The 20,291-nt window shown below is 33.2% G+C and overlaps 1 protein-coding gene across 1 annotated transcript in view; it reads right to left on the reverse strand.

Moving 5' to 3' along the window:
- The window catches only part of ODR4 (odr-4 GPCR localization factor homolog), a 39,298-nt gene that overhangs the window by 11,490 nt on the left and 7,517 nt on the right, over positions 1–20,291 (reverse strand). Inside the window, exons 4-12 of the mRNA XM_061185613.1 lie at positions 18,296–18,391; positions 16,286–16,392; positions 15,212–15,248; positions 14,154–14,294; positions 13,048–13,143; positions 12,138–12,206; positions 8,522–8,650; positions 7,729–7,819; positions 468–653 (exon numbers count right to left, since the gene is read on the reverse strand). Coding sequence (XP_061041596.1) covers positions 468–653; positions 7,729–7,819; positions 8,522–8,650; positions 12,138–12,206; positions 13,048–13,143; positions 14,154–14,294; positions 15,212–15,248; positions 16,286–16,392; positions 18,296–18,391 — 952 coding nt within the window. The remainder of the gene's footprint in view (positions 1–467; positions 654–7,728; positions 7,820–8,521; positions 8,651–12,137; positions 12,207–13,047; positions 13,144–14,153; positions 14,295–15,211; positions 15,249–16,285; positions 16,393–18,295; positions 18,392–20,291) is intronic.

Below are 20,291 nucleotides of genomic sequence, written 5' to 3' on the forward strand. Positions count from 1 at the left end.
AATTTTTGGAACTGCCCATTTTAGCTTAGTATCCCACTTATAATGAAGGGGATAGGAAAATAACAGCAAATAGTATGGAGATGTTTAATAGAGTGTTTAAAAAAACTTCTGTAACTTGATGCTTAACCAAATAATTAAAATAACAGATTTTGAGAAAACTTCTCTTATAATAAAAGAAATCCCTTAAAGCTATATATTTCTACCTGTTTAAGACTGAACTTGTTTTATGAAGATCTACTTGCTAGGCTTGGAAAAATCTAAAGCATCTTAAATTTTGATACAATTTTCCAGGAAAACACTGCATGTTTATATACTGTGTAGAAAAAAAGACACACTTTTAAATGCCTCGAAAGTATCAAACAGAACTAGCTTTAAGGAAATCTAAAGACATGATACTTAAACTAGATGTCCCATAGGTAACCTCAGCTATAGTCTAATCTGGTTCTTAAATAACCTCATATAATTACCTGTGTTTATTTCCTCTGCAATTTCCAAATCTTCTATTTGAATCATCTGATCTAACATCTCTATAAAATGGTCTCTTATTTCTTCAGCTGACTCATCACCAAATTTATAATCACATAACATTACAGTGGATCCCGGAATGGGGACAAAAACTCGGTGAGGGAGGATGTGGAACTCTTTTTCAGAATCTAAAAGGAGAAGAAACAATATCAATATTTAGACAGGTCTGTCACTCGTATCAGTGATAAATACTGTATAAGTATATGAAAGCATATGCCAAAAGAAATAAAACCTTAAAAGGTCTTTTCATTTTCTAATTGATCTCGCACAAAATTGCTTACTGAATTCTTTAACTCAATACCTAAGGCCTCTGCAAGGGACATAAATGATACTCCCATGAAATATAAACTCACCACTGCCTTCAATGTGAAGACATTGTTGATTATACATTCTTATATTATCCACTGTCCTATGAAGGAATACCTAGGAGATAATTTTGTCCCTGGTCTCAGAAGTTGTTTTTCTTGTTTGTTTTAACCTTACAAGTACTGAATTTTCTGAACAATTTTTCCTTTTTTCATGCAAGTTTATAGAGCCAAATTAGTGGCTCACCTACATCAAGTGTATAGGTCATGATAGCATTCATTTCTGTACTGATCTCACCACTAACTTCATCTTACATGATGTAGCCCCCTAAATCAAGCATGTGTAGGACATTAAGATACACATTTTCTGTACTAATCTCACCACCAACTCCATCTTGCTTTCTTTTTCATTTTCCCTTTGCCTTGTTCTCATTATTAATACCTACTTTACCTTCTTAACTTGTAATGCCTTTTTGTAAATAGCCTTAAATCATTTTTAGAAAAAATAATCTGGACCTAAGTAAATAATGAATATTTCATTCTTCTTTCAACAAACACATTTCGCTCAATTTCTAACATAAACACATAATTATTGTTTGGCTCAAAACTGTGACTCTGATGCAAGTAACAAGATATGGGAGAATTTTACTCTTTGACCAGACTGCCTCCTAGCTGTAAAATTATATTACTGCAATTGGTCTTAGAGCATGTAAACTGTCCACACATTGATATTAGGAATACAGTATTTTATTTTGGGCCATAGTTTCTTAAAACAGGTTAAGTTCAAAACTTTCAAAGGTGGCCTAAGTGTAATTGGCATGCAAAATTTTAAAACAATTTCAAACTGCATTAATTCTAGGTTTGCCTGAAAAAGAGACAAATATGCTTGCTTATAAAATCAAATGTTAAAGAACTGGTTGCAATGAACTTATATTACTCATTAAAAAAAAGTGCTTACAATTTTCAAGTTAAAGTTAAATTAAACATTTATTTTCTAAATAAGACCAAGTTTTCTAGCTGCTCTGAGGTTTAAAATGGGAGAGGAAAGCTTTAAAAAAAACCATACATCTTAAAAAGTACTCAAAAAAACAATCCTTTAGGCGTATTCCCATAGCAGAGTATTTAGTTCAAAATTGTTTAAATAAGTTCAAAACAGAGAAAAAAATTTAAAGTTAAGGCAATATGATAAGAATTGAGATTTTGCTGGTTAAGTATAGAATCCTAACTCATACTGGAATATTATAGAAAATTTTGTAGAATAGGCAATATCTGAGCTGACTCTTGAAAGATAAACAGACATTTGCATGAAGGGATGAGAAGCGCGATCCAGACAGTGGAACCATGACTACAGGCAAAGAGGAATATAAATGTTCTGAGAGGACAGGCAGTATGGATGGATGTGGATGTAGGGATGGAAGAAGGTAAGAGATTTCATAGTTGATGACCTCAGTTTTCACAATGAGTATGTCATCTACTGAGAGTAAGTTGGGCAGGACTGAATGCAGGCTGATAGAGAATAATGAAGAAAGTCTGGAATACTTCTTAAGGGAAAGAAAAGGGGAAGACCAGAATAAGTAAAAGAACTGACTGGAGTTCTTATTTTATTTATTTAATTTTTTTACTGTCACCTGAAGTATTAAGTTCTTTCATCTGGATAGCCAGAATTAAAAAACTATGTTTACTTTAAAGATTAAGAATGTAATGTTAATATGCCCTTTGCAGACTTCCTTATGCATGCAAAAAATATTCTAGTTCAGGTTAATTTCATGGCATACATTCTAGATTTTACCATATTACAAACCTACAAGATTTTACCAGTGTATAAGAAGCATAAGCAAAACAAATATCGTATATTAACGCATATATGTGGAACCTAGAAAAATGGTACAGATGAACCGGTTTGCAGGGCAGAAATTGAGACACAGATGTAGAGAACAAACGTATGGACATCAAGGGGGGAAAGTGGCGGGGGACGGGTGGTGGTAGTGGGATGAATTGGGAGATTGGGATTGACATATACACATTAATATGTACAAAATAGATAACTAATAAGAACCTGCTGTATAAAAACATAAATAAAATAAAATTCAAAAATTCAAAAAAAATAATAATATTGTGTTAGCTATTCTAGGTCTTGTGCCCCTTCATACAAACTTTAGAATCATTTAGTTGATATCCATAAAGTAACTTGCTGAGATTTCGATAGGAATTTCATTGAATCTATAGATCAAGTAGGAAAGAACTGACATCTTAACTATATTGAGTCTCTCAATCCATGAACAAGAAATATCTATCCATTCATTTAGATCTTTGATTTCTTACATCAGAGTTTTATAGTTTTCCATATACAGTTTCTATGTATATTTATTAGATTTATACATAAGTGTTTCATTTTCGGGGTCCTATTGTATTGTATATGTTATTTTTTCATTGCAAATTCCAATTGTTCATTTCCATATATAGGAAAACACTGACTTTTATAAATTACCTTGTACGCTGTGAACTTGCCAGATCATTTATTAGTTAAAGAGTTTTTCGTATCCTTTTTGTGACTTTTCTAGATAGACAATCATATTATCTGAAAAGTTTTATTTTTTCCTTCCCTATCTGTATATATTTTGTTTCCTTATTGCACTACCAAGGACTTCCAATAAAATGATGAATAGGGAATAAAAAAAAAAAATGTCCTGCTGGGATTTTGACCTGCATTATGTTGAATCTATAGATCAATTTGGAAAAAGTTGACGTCTTAATAACATTGAGTCTTCCAATCCATGAGCATGGCATCTTTCTCCAATTATTAGGTCTTTTCTAATTTGTCTTGGCAGTGTTTTGTAGTTTTCAGTACATAGATCTTATATATATCTTGTTAGATTTATCTCTAAGTATTTTATGGTTATTTGAATGCTATTATAAATGGTATTTAATTTTTAAAAAATTTCCAGTTTTTTCTTACTATAGAGAAATATAATTGAGTTATGTATATTGACCTTATATTCTGGGACCTTGGTAAATTCACTTATTAGTTCTAGTAGTTTTACTTTTAAAGATTCTTTTGGATTTTGTGTGTACACAATCATGTCACCTGAGAATAAAGACAGTCATTTCTTCCTTTAAAAAAAAAAAAAAAAAAAAGAAAGATAAGCTAAGTAAAACGAGGACTAAATTTAAGATCTAACAATTGGGTGTATATATACTCAACTTCAAAATTTACATGTTCGTATTATTATACTTGCAATATATTTTTTTATCTTGATATCTTAAAATCTACTAACATGTTGCTGGAATAATTATCCTCTTACTACAGTTCAAAAAATGTATACTTATACTTGGTTCATTTTTGAAATATAAGGCTACATTGCACAAAACTTAAAGTTAAGAAAGTTTAAATACAACCATCATTAAATAATTCTCTTCCTTCAGTACCTCCAACTTAATAGTCACTACTACTTGATGAGGGCTTGGCCTACCAACCTGTATTAGGGACTTTAAAAACATCATCTTCTTTCATCTCACAGGCTCGAAAAATAGCTACTATAATCCCTGTTTTTCACATAAGACAGTGGATGCTTAGACAGGCTAAATTATTCGCCTGAAGTCACTCCAGTAGTGTTAGAGTAGACACAGAACCCAAGAACTTCAGTCTTTGCTCTTTCCACCAAACTACACTGCCTATTCTCTCTCCCCACAAGCTCAAAGGCCACTCAATTATCAGTGAAAATATTCTTTCATTTTGTAAAAATATAAGATTGGATGATAACATTACCTTCTAATATATCAAATTTAATGTATAAACAACTGCTATTAGAAGTAATTAATTTTACTGATTGGACATCAGCAAAAATTTCAAAATACTAACTCACTTAATAGAATACTAGGGCAGTCATTTGATACCCTTTTATGAAGCATTTGTAATGGAAAGGAATATTTAACTAATGTGTGTGATAAGGCAGATCTTTGGCATTATTGGTGGATACATCCCCATGTCCCAGAAAATCCCCAAATTCACAGTTCAGTTGTAACACATACTGTTACTCAGAAAGTGAAGTAGTGTTTAATACCATGAGTTATCACACACACAAAGTCAAGTAGCAAAAACAAAGCCACAGAGATGAGACTGCTAGACTAATTGGGTGGCTAAGTGACCAGGTTTTACATACTTCCCAAACCAAAACTCTCAACCCAATTGCTGCATGTAAAATTCAAATTCATGTCTCAGCAAAACTATACATTATTAGTGGATGGGTTATTCCACTAATAATACCTTCAGGGTTATTTGTGAAGTACATGAAGGACAGATGTTAAATCTGGAAATTCCAGGTATCTATCATACTAGGAATAGAAAAAAGATTATCATCAGTCCACCAAACCTGATATACTGGCTATTATAACTAAAAGAAGTTAGTTATACACAGGAGCTATGCTTTTCTCCTATAAAAATAAACATATTCCCTTAACAAGCTAATATGTATGTTTCAATTATGTACATATTCAACCGTGAATTGCAAATCCACCTGAATAGTAGAAAGGCAGATAAATGTGTAGCTTCAAAAAGCATACTCAGGGCTTCCCTGGTGGCGCAGTGGTTGACAGTCTGCCTGCCAATGCAGGGGACACGGGTTCGAGCCCTGGTCTGGGAAGATCCCACATGCCGTGGAGCAAATGGGCCCGTGAGCCACAACTGCTGAGCTTGCGCGTCTGGAGCCTGTGCTCCGCAACAAGAGAGGCCGCGATAGTGAGAGGCCCGCGCACCATGATGAAGAGTGGGCCCCACTTGCCACAACTAGAGAAAGCCCTCACACAGAAACGAAGACCCAACACAGCCAAAAAAAAAAAAAATAATAAATAAATATAAATAAATTTTAAAAAAAAGCATACTCAATATTATAATTTTCTTTTTGAGTAAAAAAAATTTTTTCTAATACAAATTACTGAAAAGGTATAAATTGTTCATGTTTCTCAAAAGATGGAATAGTTATAAAAGGTTAAGACACCATGACTCAGCCTTTTTTAAATCTAGTAAAGTCTGTTAGAAATAGATGAGAAGTATATAAACTAGTACACACACAAAAAAAAAATTGGAAAGAAAAAGAAAATCAATTGCATATACACCTATTAAAGACTCTATTATATATAATGGTCAACACTAATAAATTAATGGCTTTAAAATGGTAACACAGACAGTCTCTTCAATAAGTGGTGCTGGGAAAACTGGACAGCTACATGTAAAAGAATGAAATTAGAACACTCCCTAACACCATACACAAAAATAAACTCAAAATGGATTCGAGACCTAAATGTAAGACCGGACACTATAAAACTCTTAGAGGAAAACATAGGAAGAACACTCTTTGACATAAATCACAGCAAGATCTTTTTTGATCCACCTCCTAGAGTAATGGAAATAAAAACAAAAATAAACAAATGGGACCTAATGAAATTTAAAAGCTTTTGCACAGCAAAGGAAACCATAAACAAGATGAAAAGACAACCCTCAGAATGGGAAAAAATATTTGCAAACAAATCAATGGACAAAGGATTAATCTCCAAAATATATAAACAGCTCATGCAGCTCAATATTAAAGAAACAAACAACCCAATCCAAAAATGGGCAGAAGACCTAAACAGACATTTCTCCAAAGAAGACATACAGATGGCCAAGAAGCACATGAAAAGCTGCTCAACATCACTAAATATTAGAGAAATGCAAATCAAAACTACAATGAGGTATCACCTCACACCAGTTAGAATGGGCATCATCAGAAAATCTACAAACAACAAATGCTGGAGAGGGTGTGGAGAAAAGGGAACCCTCTTGCACTGTTGGTGGGAATGTAAATTGATACAGCCACTATGGAGAACAGTACGGAGGTTCCTTAAAAAACTAAAAATAGAATTACCATATGATCCAGCAATCCCACTACTGGGCATATACCCAGAGAAAACCATAATTCAAAAAGACACATGCACCCCAATGTTCACTGCAGCACTATTTACAATAGCCAGGTCATGGAAGCAACCTAAATGCCCATCGACAGACGAATGGATAAAGAAGTTGTGGTACATATATAAAATGGAATATTACTCAGCCATAAAAAGGAACGAAATTGAGTCATTTGTTGAGACGTGGATGGATCTAGAGACTGTCATACAGAGTGAAGTAAGTCAGAAAGAGAAAAACAAATATCGTATATTAACGCATGTATGTGGAACCTAGAAAAATGGTACAGATGAACCAGTTTGCAGGGCAGAAGTTGAGACACAGATGTAGAGAACAAACGTATGGACACCAAGGGGTGAAAACCGCGGTGGGGTGGGGATGGTGGTGTGCTGAATTGGGCAATTGAGATTGACATGTATACACTGATGTGTATAAAATTGATGACTAATAAGAACCTGCAGTATAAAAAACCAAACAAACAAACAAACAAAAAAACTAATACTAAACTTTCTTTGGGTTATTTGTATGGAAATATGTTAATATAAATGTTTCAGACGTTACATGAAATTTCTAAAAATCTTATATGTTCCGGTATAATGTTATAAGTCATAATTCTAGTTATTTCTTTAAAATGTATATCTCAGAAATAACTAAAAAAAAAAAAAAAAAAAAAAAGGTAACACAGGTTACCTATTCTGGCAAAAATTCACACAAAATTTTTCTTTTTAAATCCTCCCTGAAATTATTAAATGTTGATAGATTTACTATTACAAGGTGTTCAAAACCTTTTTTTTAGGTGGCAACTGAAAATTTTCATTCAATAAGAAAAGTAAATGATGACATATTGTTTTAAAAAAGATATATGCAGTTAAAAAGATGATATTATCTATTATATCTTGACATCCTAATATATCAATTAAACACATGCAAGAAAAGTACTAAATATTATACTCATAACTTTTTTTTCTGGAATTTCATTCAAAAGCAGATCCTCAAATAGTATTTCACAACGATCAGCAACTGTATTCAATATATCTCTTTTCATGGCCTATGGAAAACCAAAACAAACCACAATAAGAAATAAAATCCATTTCTTTAAATTTGCATTATTTTATTACCAAAACCCCCCACATAAATGACTTCCCTGTATAATCATGTCCACTAAAATAACTAGTACGTCATTCCATTTGTCCATTTATGTAACAGGCTTATCTATACATTAATAGTTTAACAGCAAATTTACCCAGACTTCATCTAAACAGTAAATTTAAACCAAATAAATGAACAAAATTTTGCATCTGAACAAATAATGCTAGTGGTCCAAATTAGAAAATGCATAACTATGACAAAAGTGCCAGTCATCATTTTTTAAATTTCTAAATTATATTGATTATAGAACAATACCTAATAATTTTTTGCAGGTGTACTTTTCCTGTTATTTAAAAAGTTCAATTTCCCTCAGAAGAAATGATTTCAAATATTCTAATATGTTACAACTGTGGAACACTTAATACACTTGTATAATCACTTCAAAAAGGTATAAAAATAGACATTCTACATATGAAAATCTTGGGACCAATTACCTGGTATATTTGGACTGCCCAACAGACTGGACTTTTATCAGTTAAAATCAAATGAATAATTATGAAATTTGCGATTGAAAAAAGGTAAAATTTTAAGATTTTTGAATAATTATGTTAACATGTTTCAGTTTTTCATATACCAGTTATTCCTTTTTTTTTTTTTTTACCTGTACAGCATCTTTAACCTTGGGTTTATTGCTATGAATATAAGCTCTGCATTTCACAGCACCCTTAAGGTTTACAGAGCCACTGCAGATCTGGACTGTGGCTGTGGATCTGTGGTCTGAATTCAGAAGCTGAAAGACAAAATCTGTTTAAATTCTAATAGCCAATGACTATTAATTATGTGAAACATTTAAACATTATATATGTGAGTCATTTCATGAAGCAAGAAGGAATTTTTAACTGAACCAGGTGTCTGAAAATATTCCCCATAAATTTTTAAAAGGCCTTCATATTTCTCCTTATAAGTTACATGTTATTTTCTGAGTATTTTGAACATACTCTGAAATTAAATACACTACATCTAATTTTTTTCTTACTAATATAACCATCTAAAATACCAATATTCATTCAATATGTTCATTAAACATACATTATTTGCAGATTACGCAGATAAGTACTATTAAGACGAAAAGATGTAAAAAGAAGATACGATCTAGTAAGAGAAGGTACGCTATGCAAGATTTGCACAAAAATAACTGGAATATAAAGCAGGATATGATAAATATGATAAAATTACAAGCAACATATAGACACTCATTTATTTATACATTTTTAACTCATAACTTTTATAGACTGAAAGTAATGTTATAGGCTTCACAGCAGAAAAAAAGGAAGTCAACTATGCCTGTCACCAGAAAATGATACCAGTGATTGTCATTTTCACCTCACAGACCCATTCTTATTTAATCTAAGTAGGGTTAGTTTATGCATGGTTTTGAGCTTTTTCACAGACATTTTTAACCTTATCATTTCAATAAGTGCCAAAACAAGGAGAGGATCGAAACTTTGAAAGTACTACTAGAGGCCCATAAAATCACACTGGAACCAAAAATTATGATTAAAAGAAAAATAGACATGGTAAAAATATATGCTCTAAGTGTACCTGAAATAAATATTCAACAATAGGGTCGATTCTGAAGAACAGAAACAAATCATACAACTCGTGACCAGTGCTAACTAACCATGTGCCTAGGCAGTAAGAAACAGTCAGGAAGTGACGAGGACAAAAGGTGAAGAAATCAAAAGACTTGAATATGTAGCCACTGAAAGAGCATGAATAGTCAACGTCTAATGTAATTCAGGCAAAGGCTAAATTTTTTTTTAAGAATTTAAACTTAAACACAGTCAAGGTCTTGGTAAAAAATTTGTCACAGACCAAATAAATAGTCCAGAAGATTCCAGGTCCATGCAAAAATGTCAATCATCAAACCAAGCAAAAGGGTGACGATGCTGATACTCTATTTGGAATAAGCTTCTTATGATACTTGTGGAGATCACTGATATATCAATAAGTGGAGTAGAGGAGGAGTAATGGGTTTCCCTCATCCACTCAACAGAACTTTACTATAGAAAAATAATGCTCTATTTTACATACTTAATATCTAATTTACAATACATATTATATAACACATTTATAGCATATATATTATATATGCATAAATTAGAACATTATTTTCCAAATGGACTAGACTATATATATAAAAGACTACACACACACACACACACACACACACACACACACACCAAGGAGAAGACCTTTTAAAGAATAAAAGGACTGCTTCACTCCTTTTCAGTGGAAATGTATCTGGGCTCTATACAGGTCAACTCGCCTTGGTTTCTTTGGACTTAGGAACAAACTAGCTACTTTGGGAATCTAACCTATTCATAAGTGGAGGAACTTCTGTGATGCTGACATGATATTTTGGAAAAGGAAAGACCCCTCTGGTTATGGCGACCAAATGAAACCTTACTGAAATGGTAACATTTGGGCTAGATCTTCATGTACAGAATAGGAGTTTGACAGTCTGGATGATAAGGGAAAAAAATGGCACTGGTAAGACAGACGGCTCGGGAAACACACAGAACTTTGAAGGCATAGAAAGCATACCTCTAGAATAGTAAGTTAGAAAATAACGGAAAGGCATGTTGAGGCCATGAAAAGCCTTGAATTAGACTTTTCTAACTAGTCAATATAGAGCAATTAAGGAATTTTAAGCAAGGAAAGTAACACAATCGGTGTCTAACCCTTATACACACTTAATAAATACTAACTGAAAAAAAAAACTAGTAAGTAAATGAACAGTGAATGAATGCAAACTGTGATTCAGAAAGGATAATCTGAGGTAATATACAGGATAGATCAGAAATACGGAAGATATTCCAAGAGATATACAAACAAAGGTATCAGGATTTTGGAGAATGAATCACTTTGGACAAGAATGAATAGACGGAGAGAAACTAGTTAAGAGTTACTTGTGATAAACTAGGTAAAATAATTATGTTGTAAGGCTAATGGCACTGGGACTATAAGGAAAATAAAAGAGGAGCTATGCTGCAAAGAAAAAATCAACAAGACTTGATGAAGGGTGACTGGGAGGAAAGTGGCATCAAATACTTATTGACTACTTATTATATATTGGTCATTTTAAAGTTTCCAGCTGGCTGACCAGTGGAATTATTGACAAAAATATATGATACCATATACTATTAATTATAATAAATTATCTCATGATATTATTTTCTACTCTTCTCTCTATATTCCCACCCTCTACACATCTTCTAACTGCAATTTTATAACTAAAATAATTTTAACTGAATTGTTTAATAAACCGAGAGGTCACATAAGCATAACTAGTAAAAAGCGTATAGGTAGAGGAATAGCCTTAAAATAAAGAACACTTCTAAAATCAAAAAGGAGGAGGAAAACTAAAGACTGAAAGTACTTTTAAGATACTGAGAAGAGAAACTGAGAAATGTTTAGTGGCGTTAAGTCCAACAACAATTTAGTAATGTTCTATTGCTAAACGCAGAAAAGGAAAAGAAGAAATTAAAGCATCCTCATATGACAAACTGCTTTTGAGTCTATTTTATTCAGTTAAAAAAATATATAAGTCCTGGTAGTATTTCCCTGTTTCAACATTTTCAGTATAATATTGAAATGAAAAGTTTTCTAAAAACATGGATGTACTTTATACCCTATCTGGCCTCTAGGATAATTTCCAGCAGGATTAAAATCAAAAGTATGCGTACTTTTAGGAATAATTATGCAACTTTAAATTCCTGAAAAGAGATGTGTAATTTAAAACAACCATATAAAAACATAAACCTTGCTAATACTGTGTGGGTTTTGTCAAATCAGAGGTATAAATCTGCTTCAAATTAGGTATATAACAACTCTTGGCACATCTGTGCACACGTTTTATTTTTAAGTTAAGAATTGCAACTTTGCTCATAAAACTTACAACACTAAATATCATACACATGTATATGTGTGTACATATACATGTGTATGTATGCATATATACATTTTTTCCTAATTGCTATCTACTTGATGTTAAAATTTTAATAGGCTTGAGACAATAGACCTAAATAGATTTTATTAAAATAATGTTTCTTGGGAATAACTTTCTTAGAACTGAACATTTTTTATAGTCCTTTACGTCTCTAAAATTCTTTGACTCTCTAACAATAACCATAAAAACAGAAACAATTTCATTAAGCTTATTCTAAGAAATACTGTATTTTAATTTTAGATAAGGAGTATGTTAAAATATTTACCAACTGTGTTAGCACTCTGACATCAAAAGAATGATTAGTTGCTTGAGTATTTCCTCTAGAAGATTTTTTCTGAAACAACACAAAAATTCAAAAAATTAGATTGTTGAGGTTGGAGTGGAACATAAAAGACAATTTAGGGACTATCCGACATACACTAAGTAACTCAGAGGGAAAAAAGGTCTTATTATTTGTTTTATTTTAGCTTTTTCTATAGATGTGTAACTTTGTGTAGTCTACATCAATTAATGTGCACTCTTAAAAACCATTAATCTCCTACTTTTATTCCCCTAAAGCAAGGATTGGCAAACCATGGCCTATGGGTCAAATCCAGACTGCCACCAGTCTTCGTAAATAAGGTTTTACTGGAACACAACCAAGATCAGTCATTTACATATTGTCTATGGCTGCTTTCATGCTACAACAGCAGAGCTGAATAGTTGTAAGAGAGAACACATGGCCTGCAAAGCCTAAAATATTTACTGTTTGGTTTTTTACATTAAGTTCACTGATCCCTGCTCTAAAGGGAGAGATCACCAATGTTCCTCTTCAAATCAAAGATATTTTAGAAGCCCATAGAGACCCCTCCTATAAAATGGCCAAACTTAGTTTTTAAACTGTTATCAGGGCAGAACATGACTTCAGTTTTAAGCAAGCAGTTTACACTGTAGAAATTAGATGTTATTTAGATGACACTCTCTCCTTTAGGTTTCAAAATTCCTATGATTTCAGAAATAATCTCGTATCATTTTCTGAGAAAAACATTTGCGCTTTAGTTTAAAAGACCTTAGAAATGAAAAGTAGATGAATTGTTTTCATGAAGGCAAGGCCTAAAGAACTAAAGATAAGTCATCTTTTATTTTTCCTTAAGCACAAATAATTTCATAAGTAAGATGATTTTCTCTTAACTCACCTGTCCTTCTAATAGGTCACAATCTTCATCCTTAACTTGTCCATTAATCAAATAAATACTATTTTCTATTTGCTTGGCCCAATGTATAAGTCCATTCTTAAAAGAAACACAACATGGATATCATTCAAATATAATGCCATCTTAAACTCCCTCAAGTCGACTTTTTTCTACCTAGTATACTGAAATATTAAAAATCCCTAAGTATCAGCAATGTGGCATTTAAATTCAATATCATAAACAACAAAAAAGTATATCCCCAATTTTTGGCACTTTACCCATATTTAATAATAGTTTTTCTAATCTTTTTCCCAAACTAACATTTATGTCACAGACCTAGGAGACTTAATAACCACAGTCAAATAAAATTCAATAATTCCTGTTATCTTAAAAAAAGTGAGAAAAGAGAAAGAGCCTCAAACAAATATATAAAGCAGTATTAAAGAGGAAAATATAAGCAAGCTCCATTTACCTCCTTCAATAGGAAAAAAGAAGAGAAATAAGTTATGAACAAAAGAATGGTATAGAAATACAAAAAAGAACTGGAAGATGGAAAGCAAAACTAAAGATGAAGATAGTTCCCTGTACTATACAGTAGGACCTTGTTGTTTATCCATTCTATATGTAACAGTTTGCATATGTTAATCCCAAACTCTCAATCTATATTCAATATCCTGTGATAACCCATAATCGAAAAGAATACGAAAAAGAATATATGAATCACTTTGCTGTACAGTAGAAATTAACACAACATGGTAAATCAACTATATTTCAATAAAATAAATTTTTTAAAAAACTAAAGATGAAGAGAAAGCAAAAAGACCAAAGAGTACATCTTCTTACATAATTATATTTTACGATGTACATAATTACATGTTAATTAACAAATATTTTTGGTGCACTTATTATGCTAAATACATTAGTATGATAACAATGTCCCACCTCTAATTTTTTAATCTGGGCAGAGTAACAAATTAGTTACCCATAACAATATTATTATAATTAGAATGCAATTTTTGAGGATTATAAAATGAATGGCATAGACAACCAGAATAAAGGCAGATCATCTATTCAGCAATCACTAAAGAAAATTCATTTTACCCTGATACCTTTGTATTTTTCTCCAGAGTATAGCTGACAGAAGTAGTAGACAGTGGGACATGAATATTAATATATACTGTACACTCTAAAGAAAGCCATGAAGCTGATAGTCCATTTTGATACTTCCAATCTGCTGGTTTTGCAGAACTCTTTAGCAAAGGGGGAAAAACATAAAATATGTGATTTACGTCAAACACACGGAGCAATAAAACATCATAAAATGTACAACCCAGTAACTTATACAAGCTGTTATCTAATATATTTGGCCAAATTCCTTCATCAAAGGGTAATAGGTTAGAACTAAATAAAAACAAAGCATGCATTAAAAGTTCAGTATTCTTCAGCACATCCCAGGCAATCTTGGTAACTCCCTCGCCCAGTGAAAGGCTTGCTTAAAATTCTGACAAGTCCTCTGGTCCTGTAGTTCCCATCTGTAGCTTCAACAGTGTCAATTCTGAAGCTTCTGATGGACAGTAAATAATCACTGAGCAAATACTAGGTGCCAGACATTTTCCTTTCTGTCCTATCCTTGCTAACAGAATACTGCATTACTTTTTCACACTGCTTCCTTTTTTTTTTTTTTTTTTTTTTTGGCCACACTGCATGGCCTGTGGGATCTTAGTTCCCCCACCAGGGATCGAACCCGTGCCCCCCTGCAGTAGAAGCATAGAGTCTTAACCACTGGACCACCAGGGAACTCCCTCACATTGCTTTTTAGACACCTTGGCAAAATGTCAGTCTGGATTCTGCTGAGTACAGACAGCTTGTTTACTGGGCACTGTGGCTCCCACAAGCCTAGACACTTTTACTGCTAGCCTCTCAAATATAATACCAGACACATAAACAAGGTAGGGACAGCTTAACAAAAATATTTTAACAATAAAAAAAAAAACATAAATTGTCCTTGTCTGTAGTGAAATTAATCATATTTCAAAATAAAAAACTACAGGTGGTTGTGGACATTAATAGTAAGAGATAGCACTGAAAATTATTAAAACTAAAAATTGAATTTTATTTAAAAATAGTTTGCAACACAGAAAAATCTTTAAGGAGCAGTTTTTCTTACCTTTGGATTGTGGATATCATAAGTTCGACAAAATATTCTTTATTAATTAAGGATAGAAATAACCAAAAAATAAAAAATAAGAAAGCAATTCTTGATAATCAAAAGAAAATAAACCGTCAAAAAATAAAAATAAAGTATATGCATCCAAGAGTTTTTACAAAATCATACCACTTCATGGCATGACACTTAAAGATATGTATACACATATATATGTATGTATATGTTTGTGTAAATACATATACTTATATATATATAAATTCCTCTGACTATAATACTTGTGGTACTTTAAACTATTTCCTACTGCTTATAAATCCTGCTAATCACAATGAACAGAATGATAGCTCTTACAAAACTGTCCTCAAATACAGACCCTTTTTAACAAATAGGAGTGCTGTTTTGAATGAAGTCAAGCCTGGGAATGTTTATTGGGTCAAAGGGTCTGTACATGAAACTTTCTAGTTAAATACCAAAGGAGTTAACAGCCCACCTTCTACAGGAATGATCCCTTTTTGAATTTTGTCTTTTTGCAGGTCCTAATTTATTGGGCCCTTGCATTGCTTCACTCCCTTGGTGAGGCTGCCTCATGCTTGGGAGGTACTTGCCCTGGTAATATGTAAAGGAAAGAAGCTAAGAAGGCCCTATAATTGGCTTTTAGTGTCACTTGATCTTGGCCAAAGATATAAGAATTGCCAGCTCGGTGCACCTGTGCTTTGCATTGAACATTTTATCTATAGGAACTGGAGGTAAACAAAATAAAAGCATTACTTTGCCTAAGCTGTGCCTTTCTGTAGGGGCCCTAGTGTATTTTAATGTACAGGGGTGGAGAGCTGGGAAAGAGTTCAGAATGCCCAGTCCTTGCCACCTCTCTCAAACTCTTTACAACCCTGACACATGATTAACAACCATTCTTGCCATTATTATTGGCAGTCCGAATTATGTGTTATTTACAGAAAAATGTACAAACTAAGCCTATTTTTTAAATGATGACTTAAATAAATGTTTGGGGAAAAAACCTGCAGGAACATTATTTTGGTATCATATACTTTAGAACATAAACACCTAAATAAAAGATACTTTTTTGTAGAAGAGCAAAAGTGAAGTGTCACTCGTTCCGAGACCTCCTCGTCTGTGAAATTCCACAGTCTCTTTTTACTCATAGATTTTTCCACGGCAAATACTAGCTGAAAGAGAGGAAAACACATCAACTGAATGCAAAATAAAATAAGAGAGTGCAGAAAAAGACAATTATAATATCCTTAAGCACCTATCTAGCTTTAAAATTCCACGATGCTATCGTTAAATTTCCTTTTTCTCAAAAGAAAGAGTGAAACTGATTATTAACCATTTAGATACCATTTTTAGGGATATACAAAAATTAGGTATTAAATAAAAAAATATAATTCACTGTCATTAACGATCAACTGAACATGATTTTGGGCAACTAACATTTAAGTGAAGTACAGAATAAAGACTTCAAGTAGAATGAGAAGTGACAAGTGATTTTTAACCTATAAAAATGGAGCGTGTCACCCATTTGGCATTTCTTATTTAAATGTCACAAAAGATGTAAGGTAATACATAAGGGCACATAAAATATAGTAATAACATAAATTCTAAGTGAAAAAAAATCAGAAATAGTGACAAAAATCTATGCCACATGTAAGAATTATAAAAATGCATACTTGATATGGGGAGAGGGTTCATAAATTTGGCTCTAAGCTTTCTAAAAATAATGTGCACAGAGAAACCCAATCAGTTCCCTAATTCGCACGGTCCAGAAGCTAAACAATTGATCAGAAGAGGCATAACTTTCTTAATAATTGTATCAAAAGAAATGTCTTCAAAGACAATATTATGTAATATAACAAACAAAGTTCTTAGCAATGACCTTATGGGAGACAGTGACAAGTTTTATAAGGTTACTTCATATATTGTCTCTCAATGCAGGTCAACGGAAACAAAGTTAGATCATTAAAACGCTACAATTTCTGAAATAGGGCATTTCTAAAATCTTACATGCTTCTTAGAAACAAAAGAGATACAAAAAGCAAGAGGAAGGAGGATCTACTGTATCTCTCTAGCGCTGAGCCCACATTTAACCCAACCACAAGAGGATGCACAGCCAATGCTATCAAATACGCATGGATATAGATTACATTTCAAAATGCCAAATAGGATGAACGATTGTGAAAGAGGTACATTTATTTAAAATGGTAAAAATGGCAGAAGGTTGAATAACTTGCCAGGGGAGGGATTATCACCATTTTCTTCCTTTACCTCCACATAAGTACAAATATCAAAGGTTTGAAGGTGGGATATTTGATGGGAGAGAATGTTACAAAACTGGAAGAATCTGTAGCACCTGGATTCTTAGCTGTACACTTTTTTACTAGAAAAAGGTTTGGGGGGATTCTGTGGGGTTTTGCACTTCTCAAGATAATGAGGTCTCCTTCTCTCTTGGGGTGGAAAATACCTTTTGAAGGCTTATTTGGATCTTGAGTACTAAAAGAGATGAAAACTGGCTGCACAGAGTTTGCTTTAGGGTTGGGCTTAAGGGGAAACAGCTTGTGGACCCTCACATTTACTTGTAAACCATGTTACCCAAATGACTGACATAGGAATTAAACAAAAAGCAGGGGATTCATAATAGATACTTGGTCCAGAAATAAAGAATAAGTATCCGACTGTTGTTATTTTATATTTTACTCTCAGGATCCTGAGAGAATTGAAGAGGTGAAGAATTGCAAAACCTATTAATTTCACATTACAGCAATCACTTGGAACCAAACGGAAGGTCTAGCAGAATACTGCTACTGCACAAGAAAAATCGTTAAACCATCATAACTTGTTTCACAATAGTAAAAAATTATCTTTAAAATAACGACTATTTTAAAAATATGTAGCTTTGGTTGAAAATATAAATACTGACATGTATTACACTCAAGATACCAAGCAATCGGGTGGAAAAAGCTGTTTCAACATAATCCCAGCATAGAGAATTAATCTAAATATGCCTAGGATCACTGTATACAAGTATAATCAATTAAGATATAACTTTAAGAATTTTTGATATTTCAGACTTACTCTATGTAGGATATTTTGAAATTCATTTCCCATTTCTAAAGTTGTAATAATAAATACTCCAAGAACTAAAAGTCCCCCTGGTAGCATTCTGGATACCTAAAAACAGAAATATAGTATTAGCTAACAAAAGCATTTGACATCATATGCAATCTTTTGTGTTTGAGAAGCTAAATATTAAATCAGCAAATGCCTACCTAGTACCAACTATATGCAAAGCATTGAGGTAGGGGCTTTGAAAAAACTGGTTAAAATATTAAGAAATGGGGACTTCCCCGGTGGCACAATGGTTAAGAATCCGCCTGCCAATTCAGGGGACACGGGTTCGAGCCCTGGTCTGGGAAGATCCCACATGCCACGGAGCTACTAAGCCTGTGCGCCACTACTACTGAGCCTGCGCTCTAGAGCCTACAAGCCACAACTACTGAGCCCGCGTGCCACAACTACTGAAGCCCGCGCGCCTAGAGCCCGTGCTCCGCAACAAGAGAAGCCACCGCAATGAGACGCCTGCGCACCACAACGAAGTGTAGCCCCCGCTCGCCGCAACTAGAGAAAGCCCGTGCACAGCAACAAAGACCCAATGCAGCCAAAATGGATGAAAACCAAGATGAATGGGGTGTTATTACGCACACAATCTTCCTAGAGTGTTCTTAACTTTTTACCTTAAAACGACTTTATAAATAAAACCATTTAATAATGACACTCTTTAGCTACATCAATAAGTAAACTCCTTTCTCCTAAGATCGAAAACTAAAATATCTCCTAAATTTTTCAATGGCTTCCACTATCAGCTAAATAAAATACAAATTTTTACCTTAGACTGGTATTGCAGACTCTCTAAAATCTGGCTGATCTGATATTCAGAGCCTCATTTGATACTACTGCCCATGAAATATTCAAGCATCAATCACAAACTTCTCACTGTTCTCCACATATATGGCTAGGCTTTCTAACTCTATACCTTTACTCAGGCTGCTCACTCAGCCTGAAAAGACTTTCTCTTACACGTCTACATGTCTGAACTCTACTGAATACCTCGAAGTCAGCTTGAGGAAGCTGCCTTCCCTGATCCTTTGATCTCCAAACTCCTGCAGGACCTCAGTGTAGTTTTCCCATGGAGCTTATCACGTGAACGTGTACTACTGTTATGTCTGAACCTTACTAGTTGATCTGGGAGCTCCTTAATGGAAGAAGTTAATTCTCAACCACCTTTGTATCCCTATAATATTCAGCAGAGTCTGGGATTTGGGCAGAGGGAGTCCACCTGGAGACTCCATTGTTTCCTATTGTTTAGATTTACCTCAATTTTTAAAGCCTTCTTATTGATATTGGGCATTTATATTATTTCCAACTTTTCTGTACCTTAACATAATATTGGTTAAAAATCCTAGCAAGTTTCTGTGTTCACAGGATTATTTGCTTATAATAAATCTCCTGAGGTGGATAACTAGGTTAAAGGGTCATACATATTTTTAAGGATTTTGACACATCCTACCAGTTTGTCCTGCATAATACCTGTGATTTTCCTTCCACATCATTGTGGCTAGTTCTTAGTGCCACATGTATTCCTTTCTACCATCTATACTCATAGTGCTCTGGTTACCTTTTATGTACTTAATGTATGAGCAAACTGATCACAAAGTTAAGTCTTCAGAAAATTAGATACCATGGTCTAACCCCTAATATATCAACATTATGTCTGGTGGTGGTTCCCTCTGATTTCATAAATTCTTATTACTACAGTGACACAAGCTTGACATACATAAATAAGGAATAAAGTTTTCATACTTAGCATGGGGAACTTGCACATCTTTTCAAAATCATCAACAAATAAAATTAACCATTTCTTTCTAGAGGCAACAAGATTATCTATTTTACTACATAAATTTTATGTTTGTGTGTATAGATGTATATAGACTAGACACAGATATAGATATAGGTATGTAATTTTACAGAAGGCCAAAAGCAAAATTAGAATAGAAAGTTATTTACAAACCAT

Source organism: Eubalaena glacialis, chromosome 3, assembly GCF_028564815.1.
Source record: "Eubalaena glacialis isolate mEubGla1 chromosome 3, mEubGla1.1.hap2.+ XY, whole genome shotgun sequence".
Taxonomy (NCBI): Eukaryota; Metazoa; Chordata; class Mammalia; order Artiodactyla; family Balaenidae; genus Eubalaena; species Eubalaena glacialis.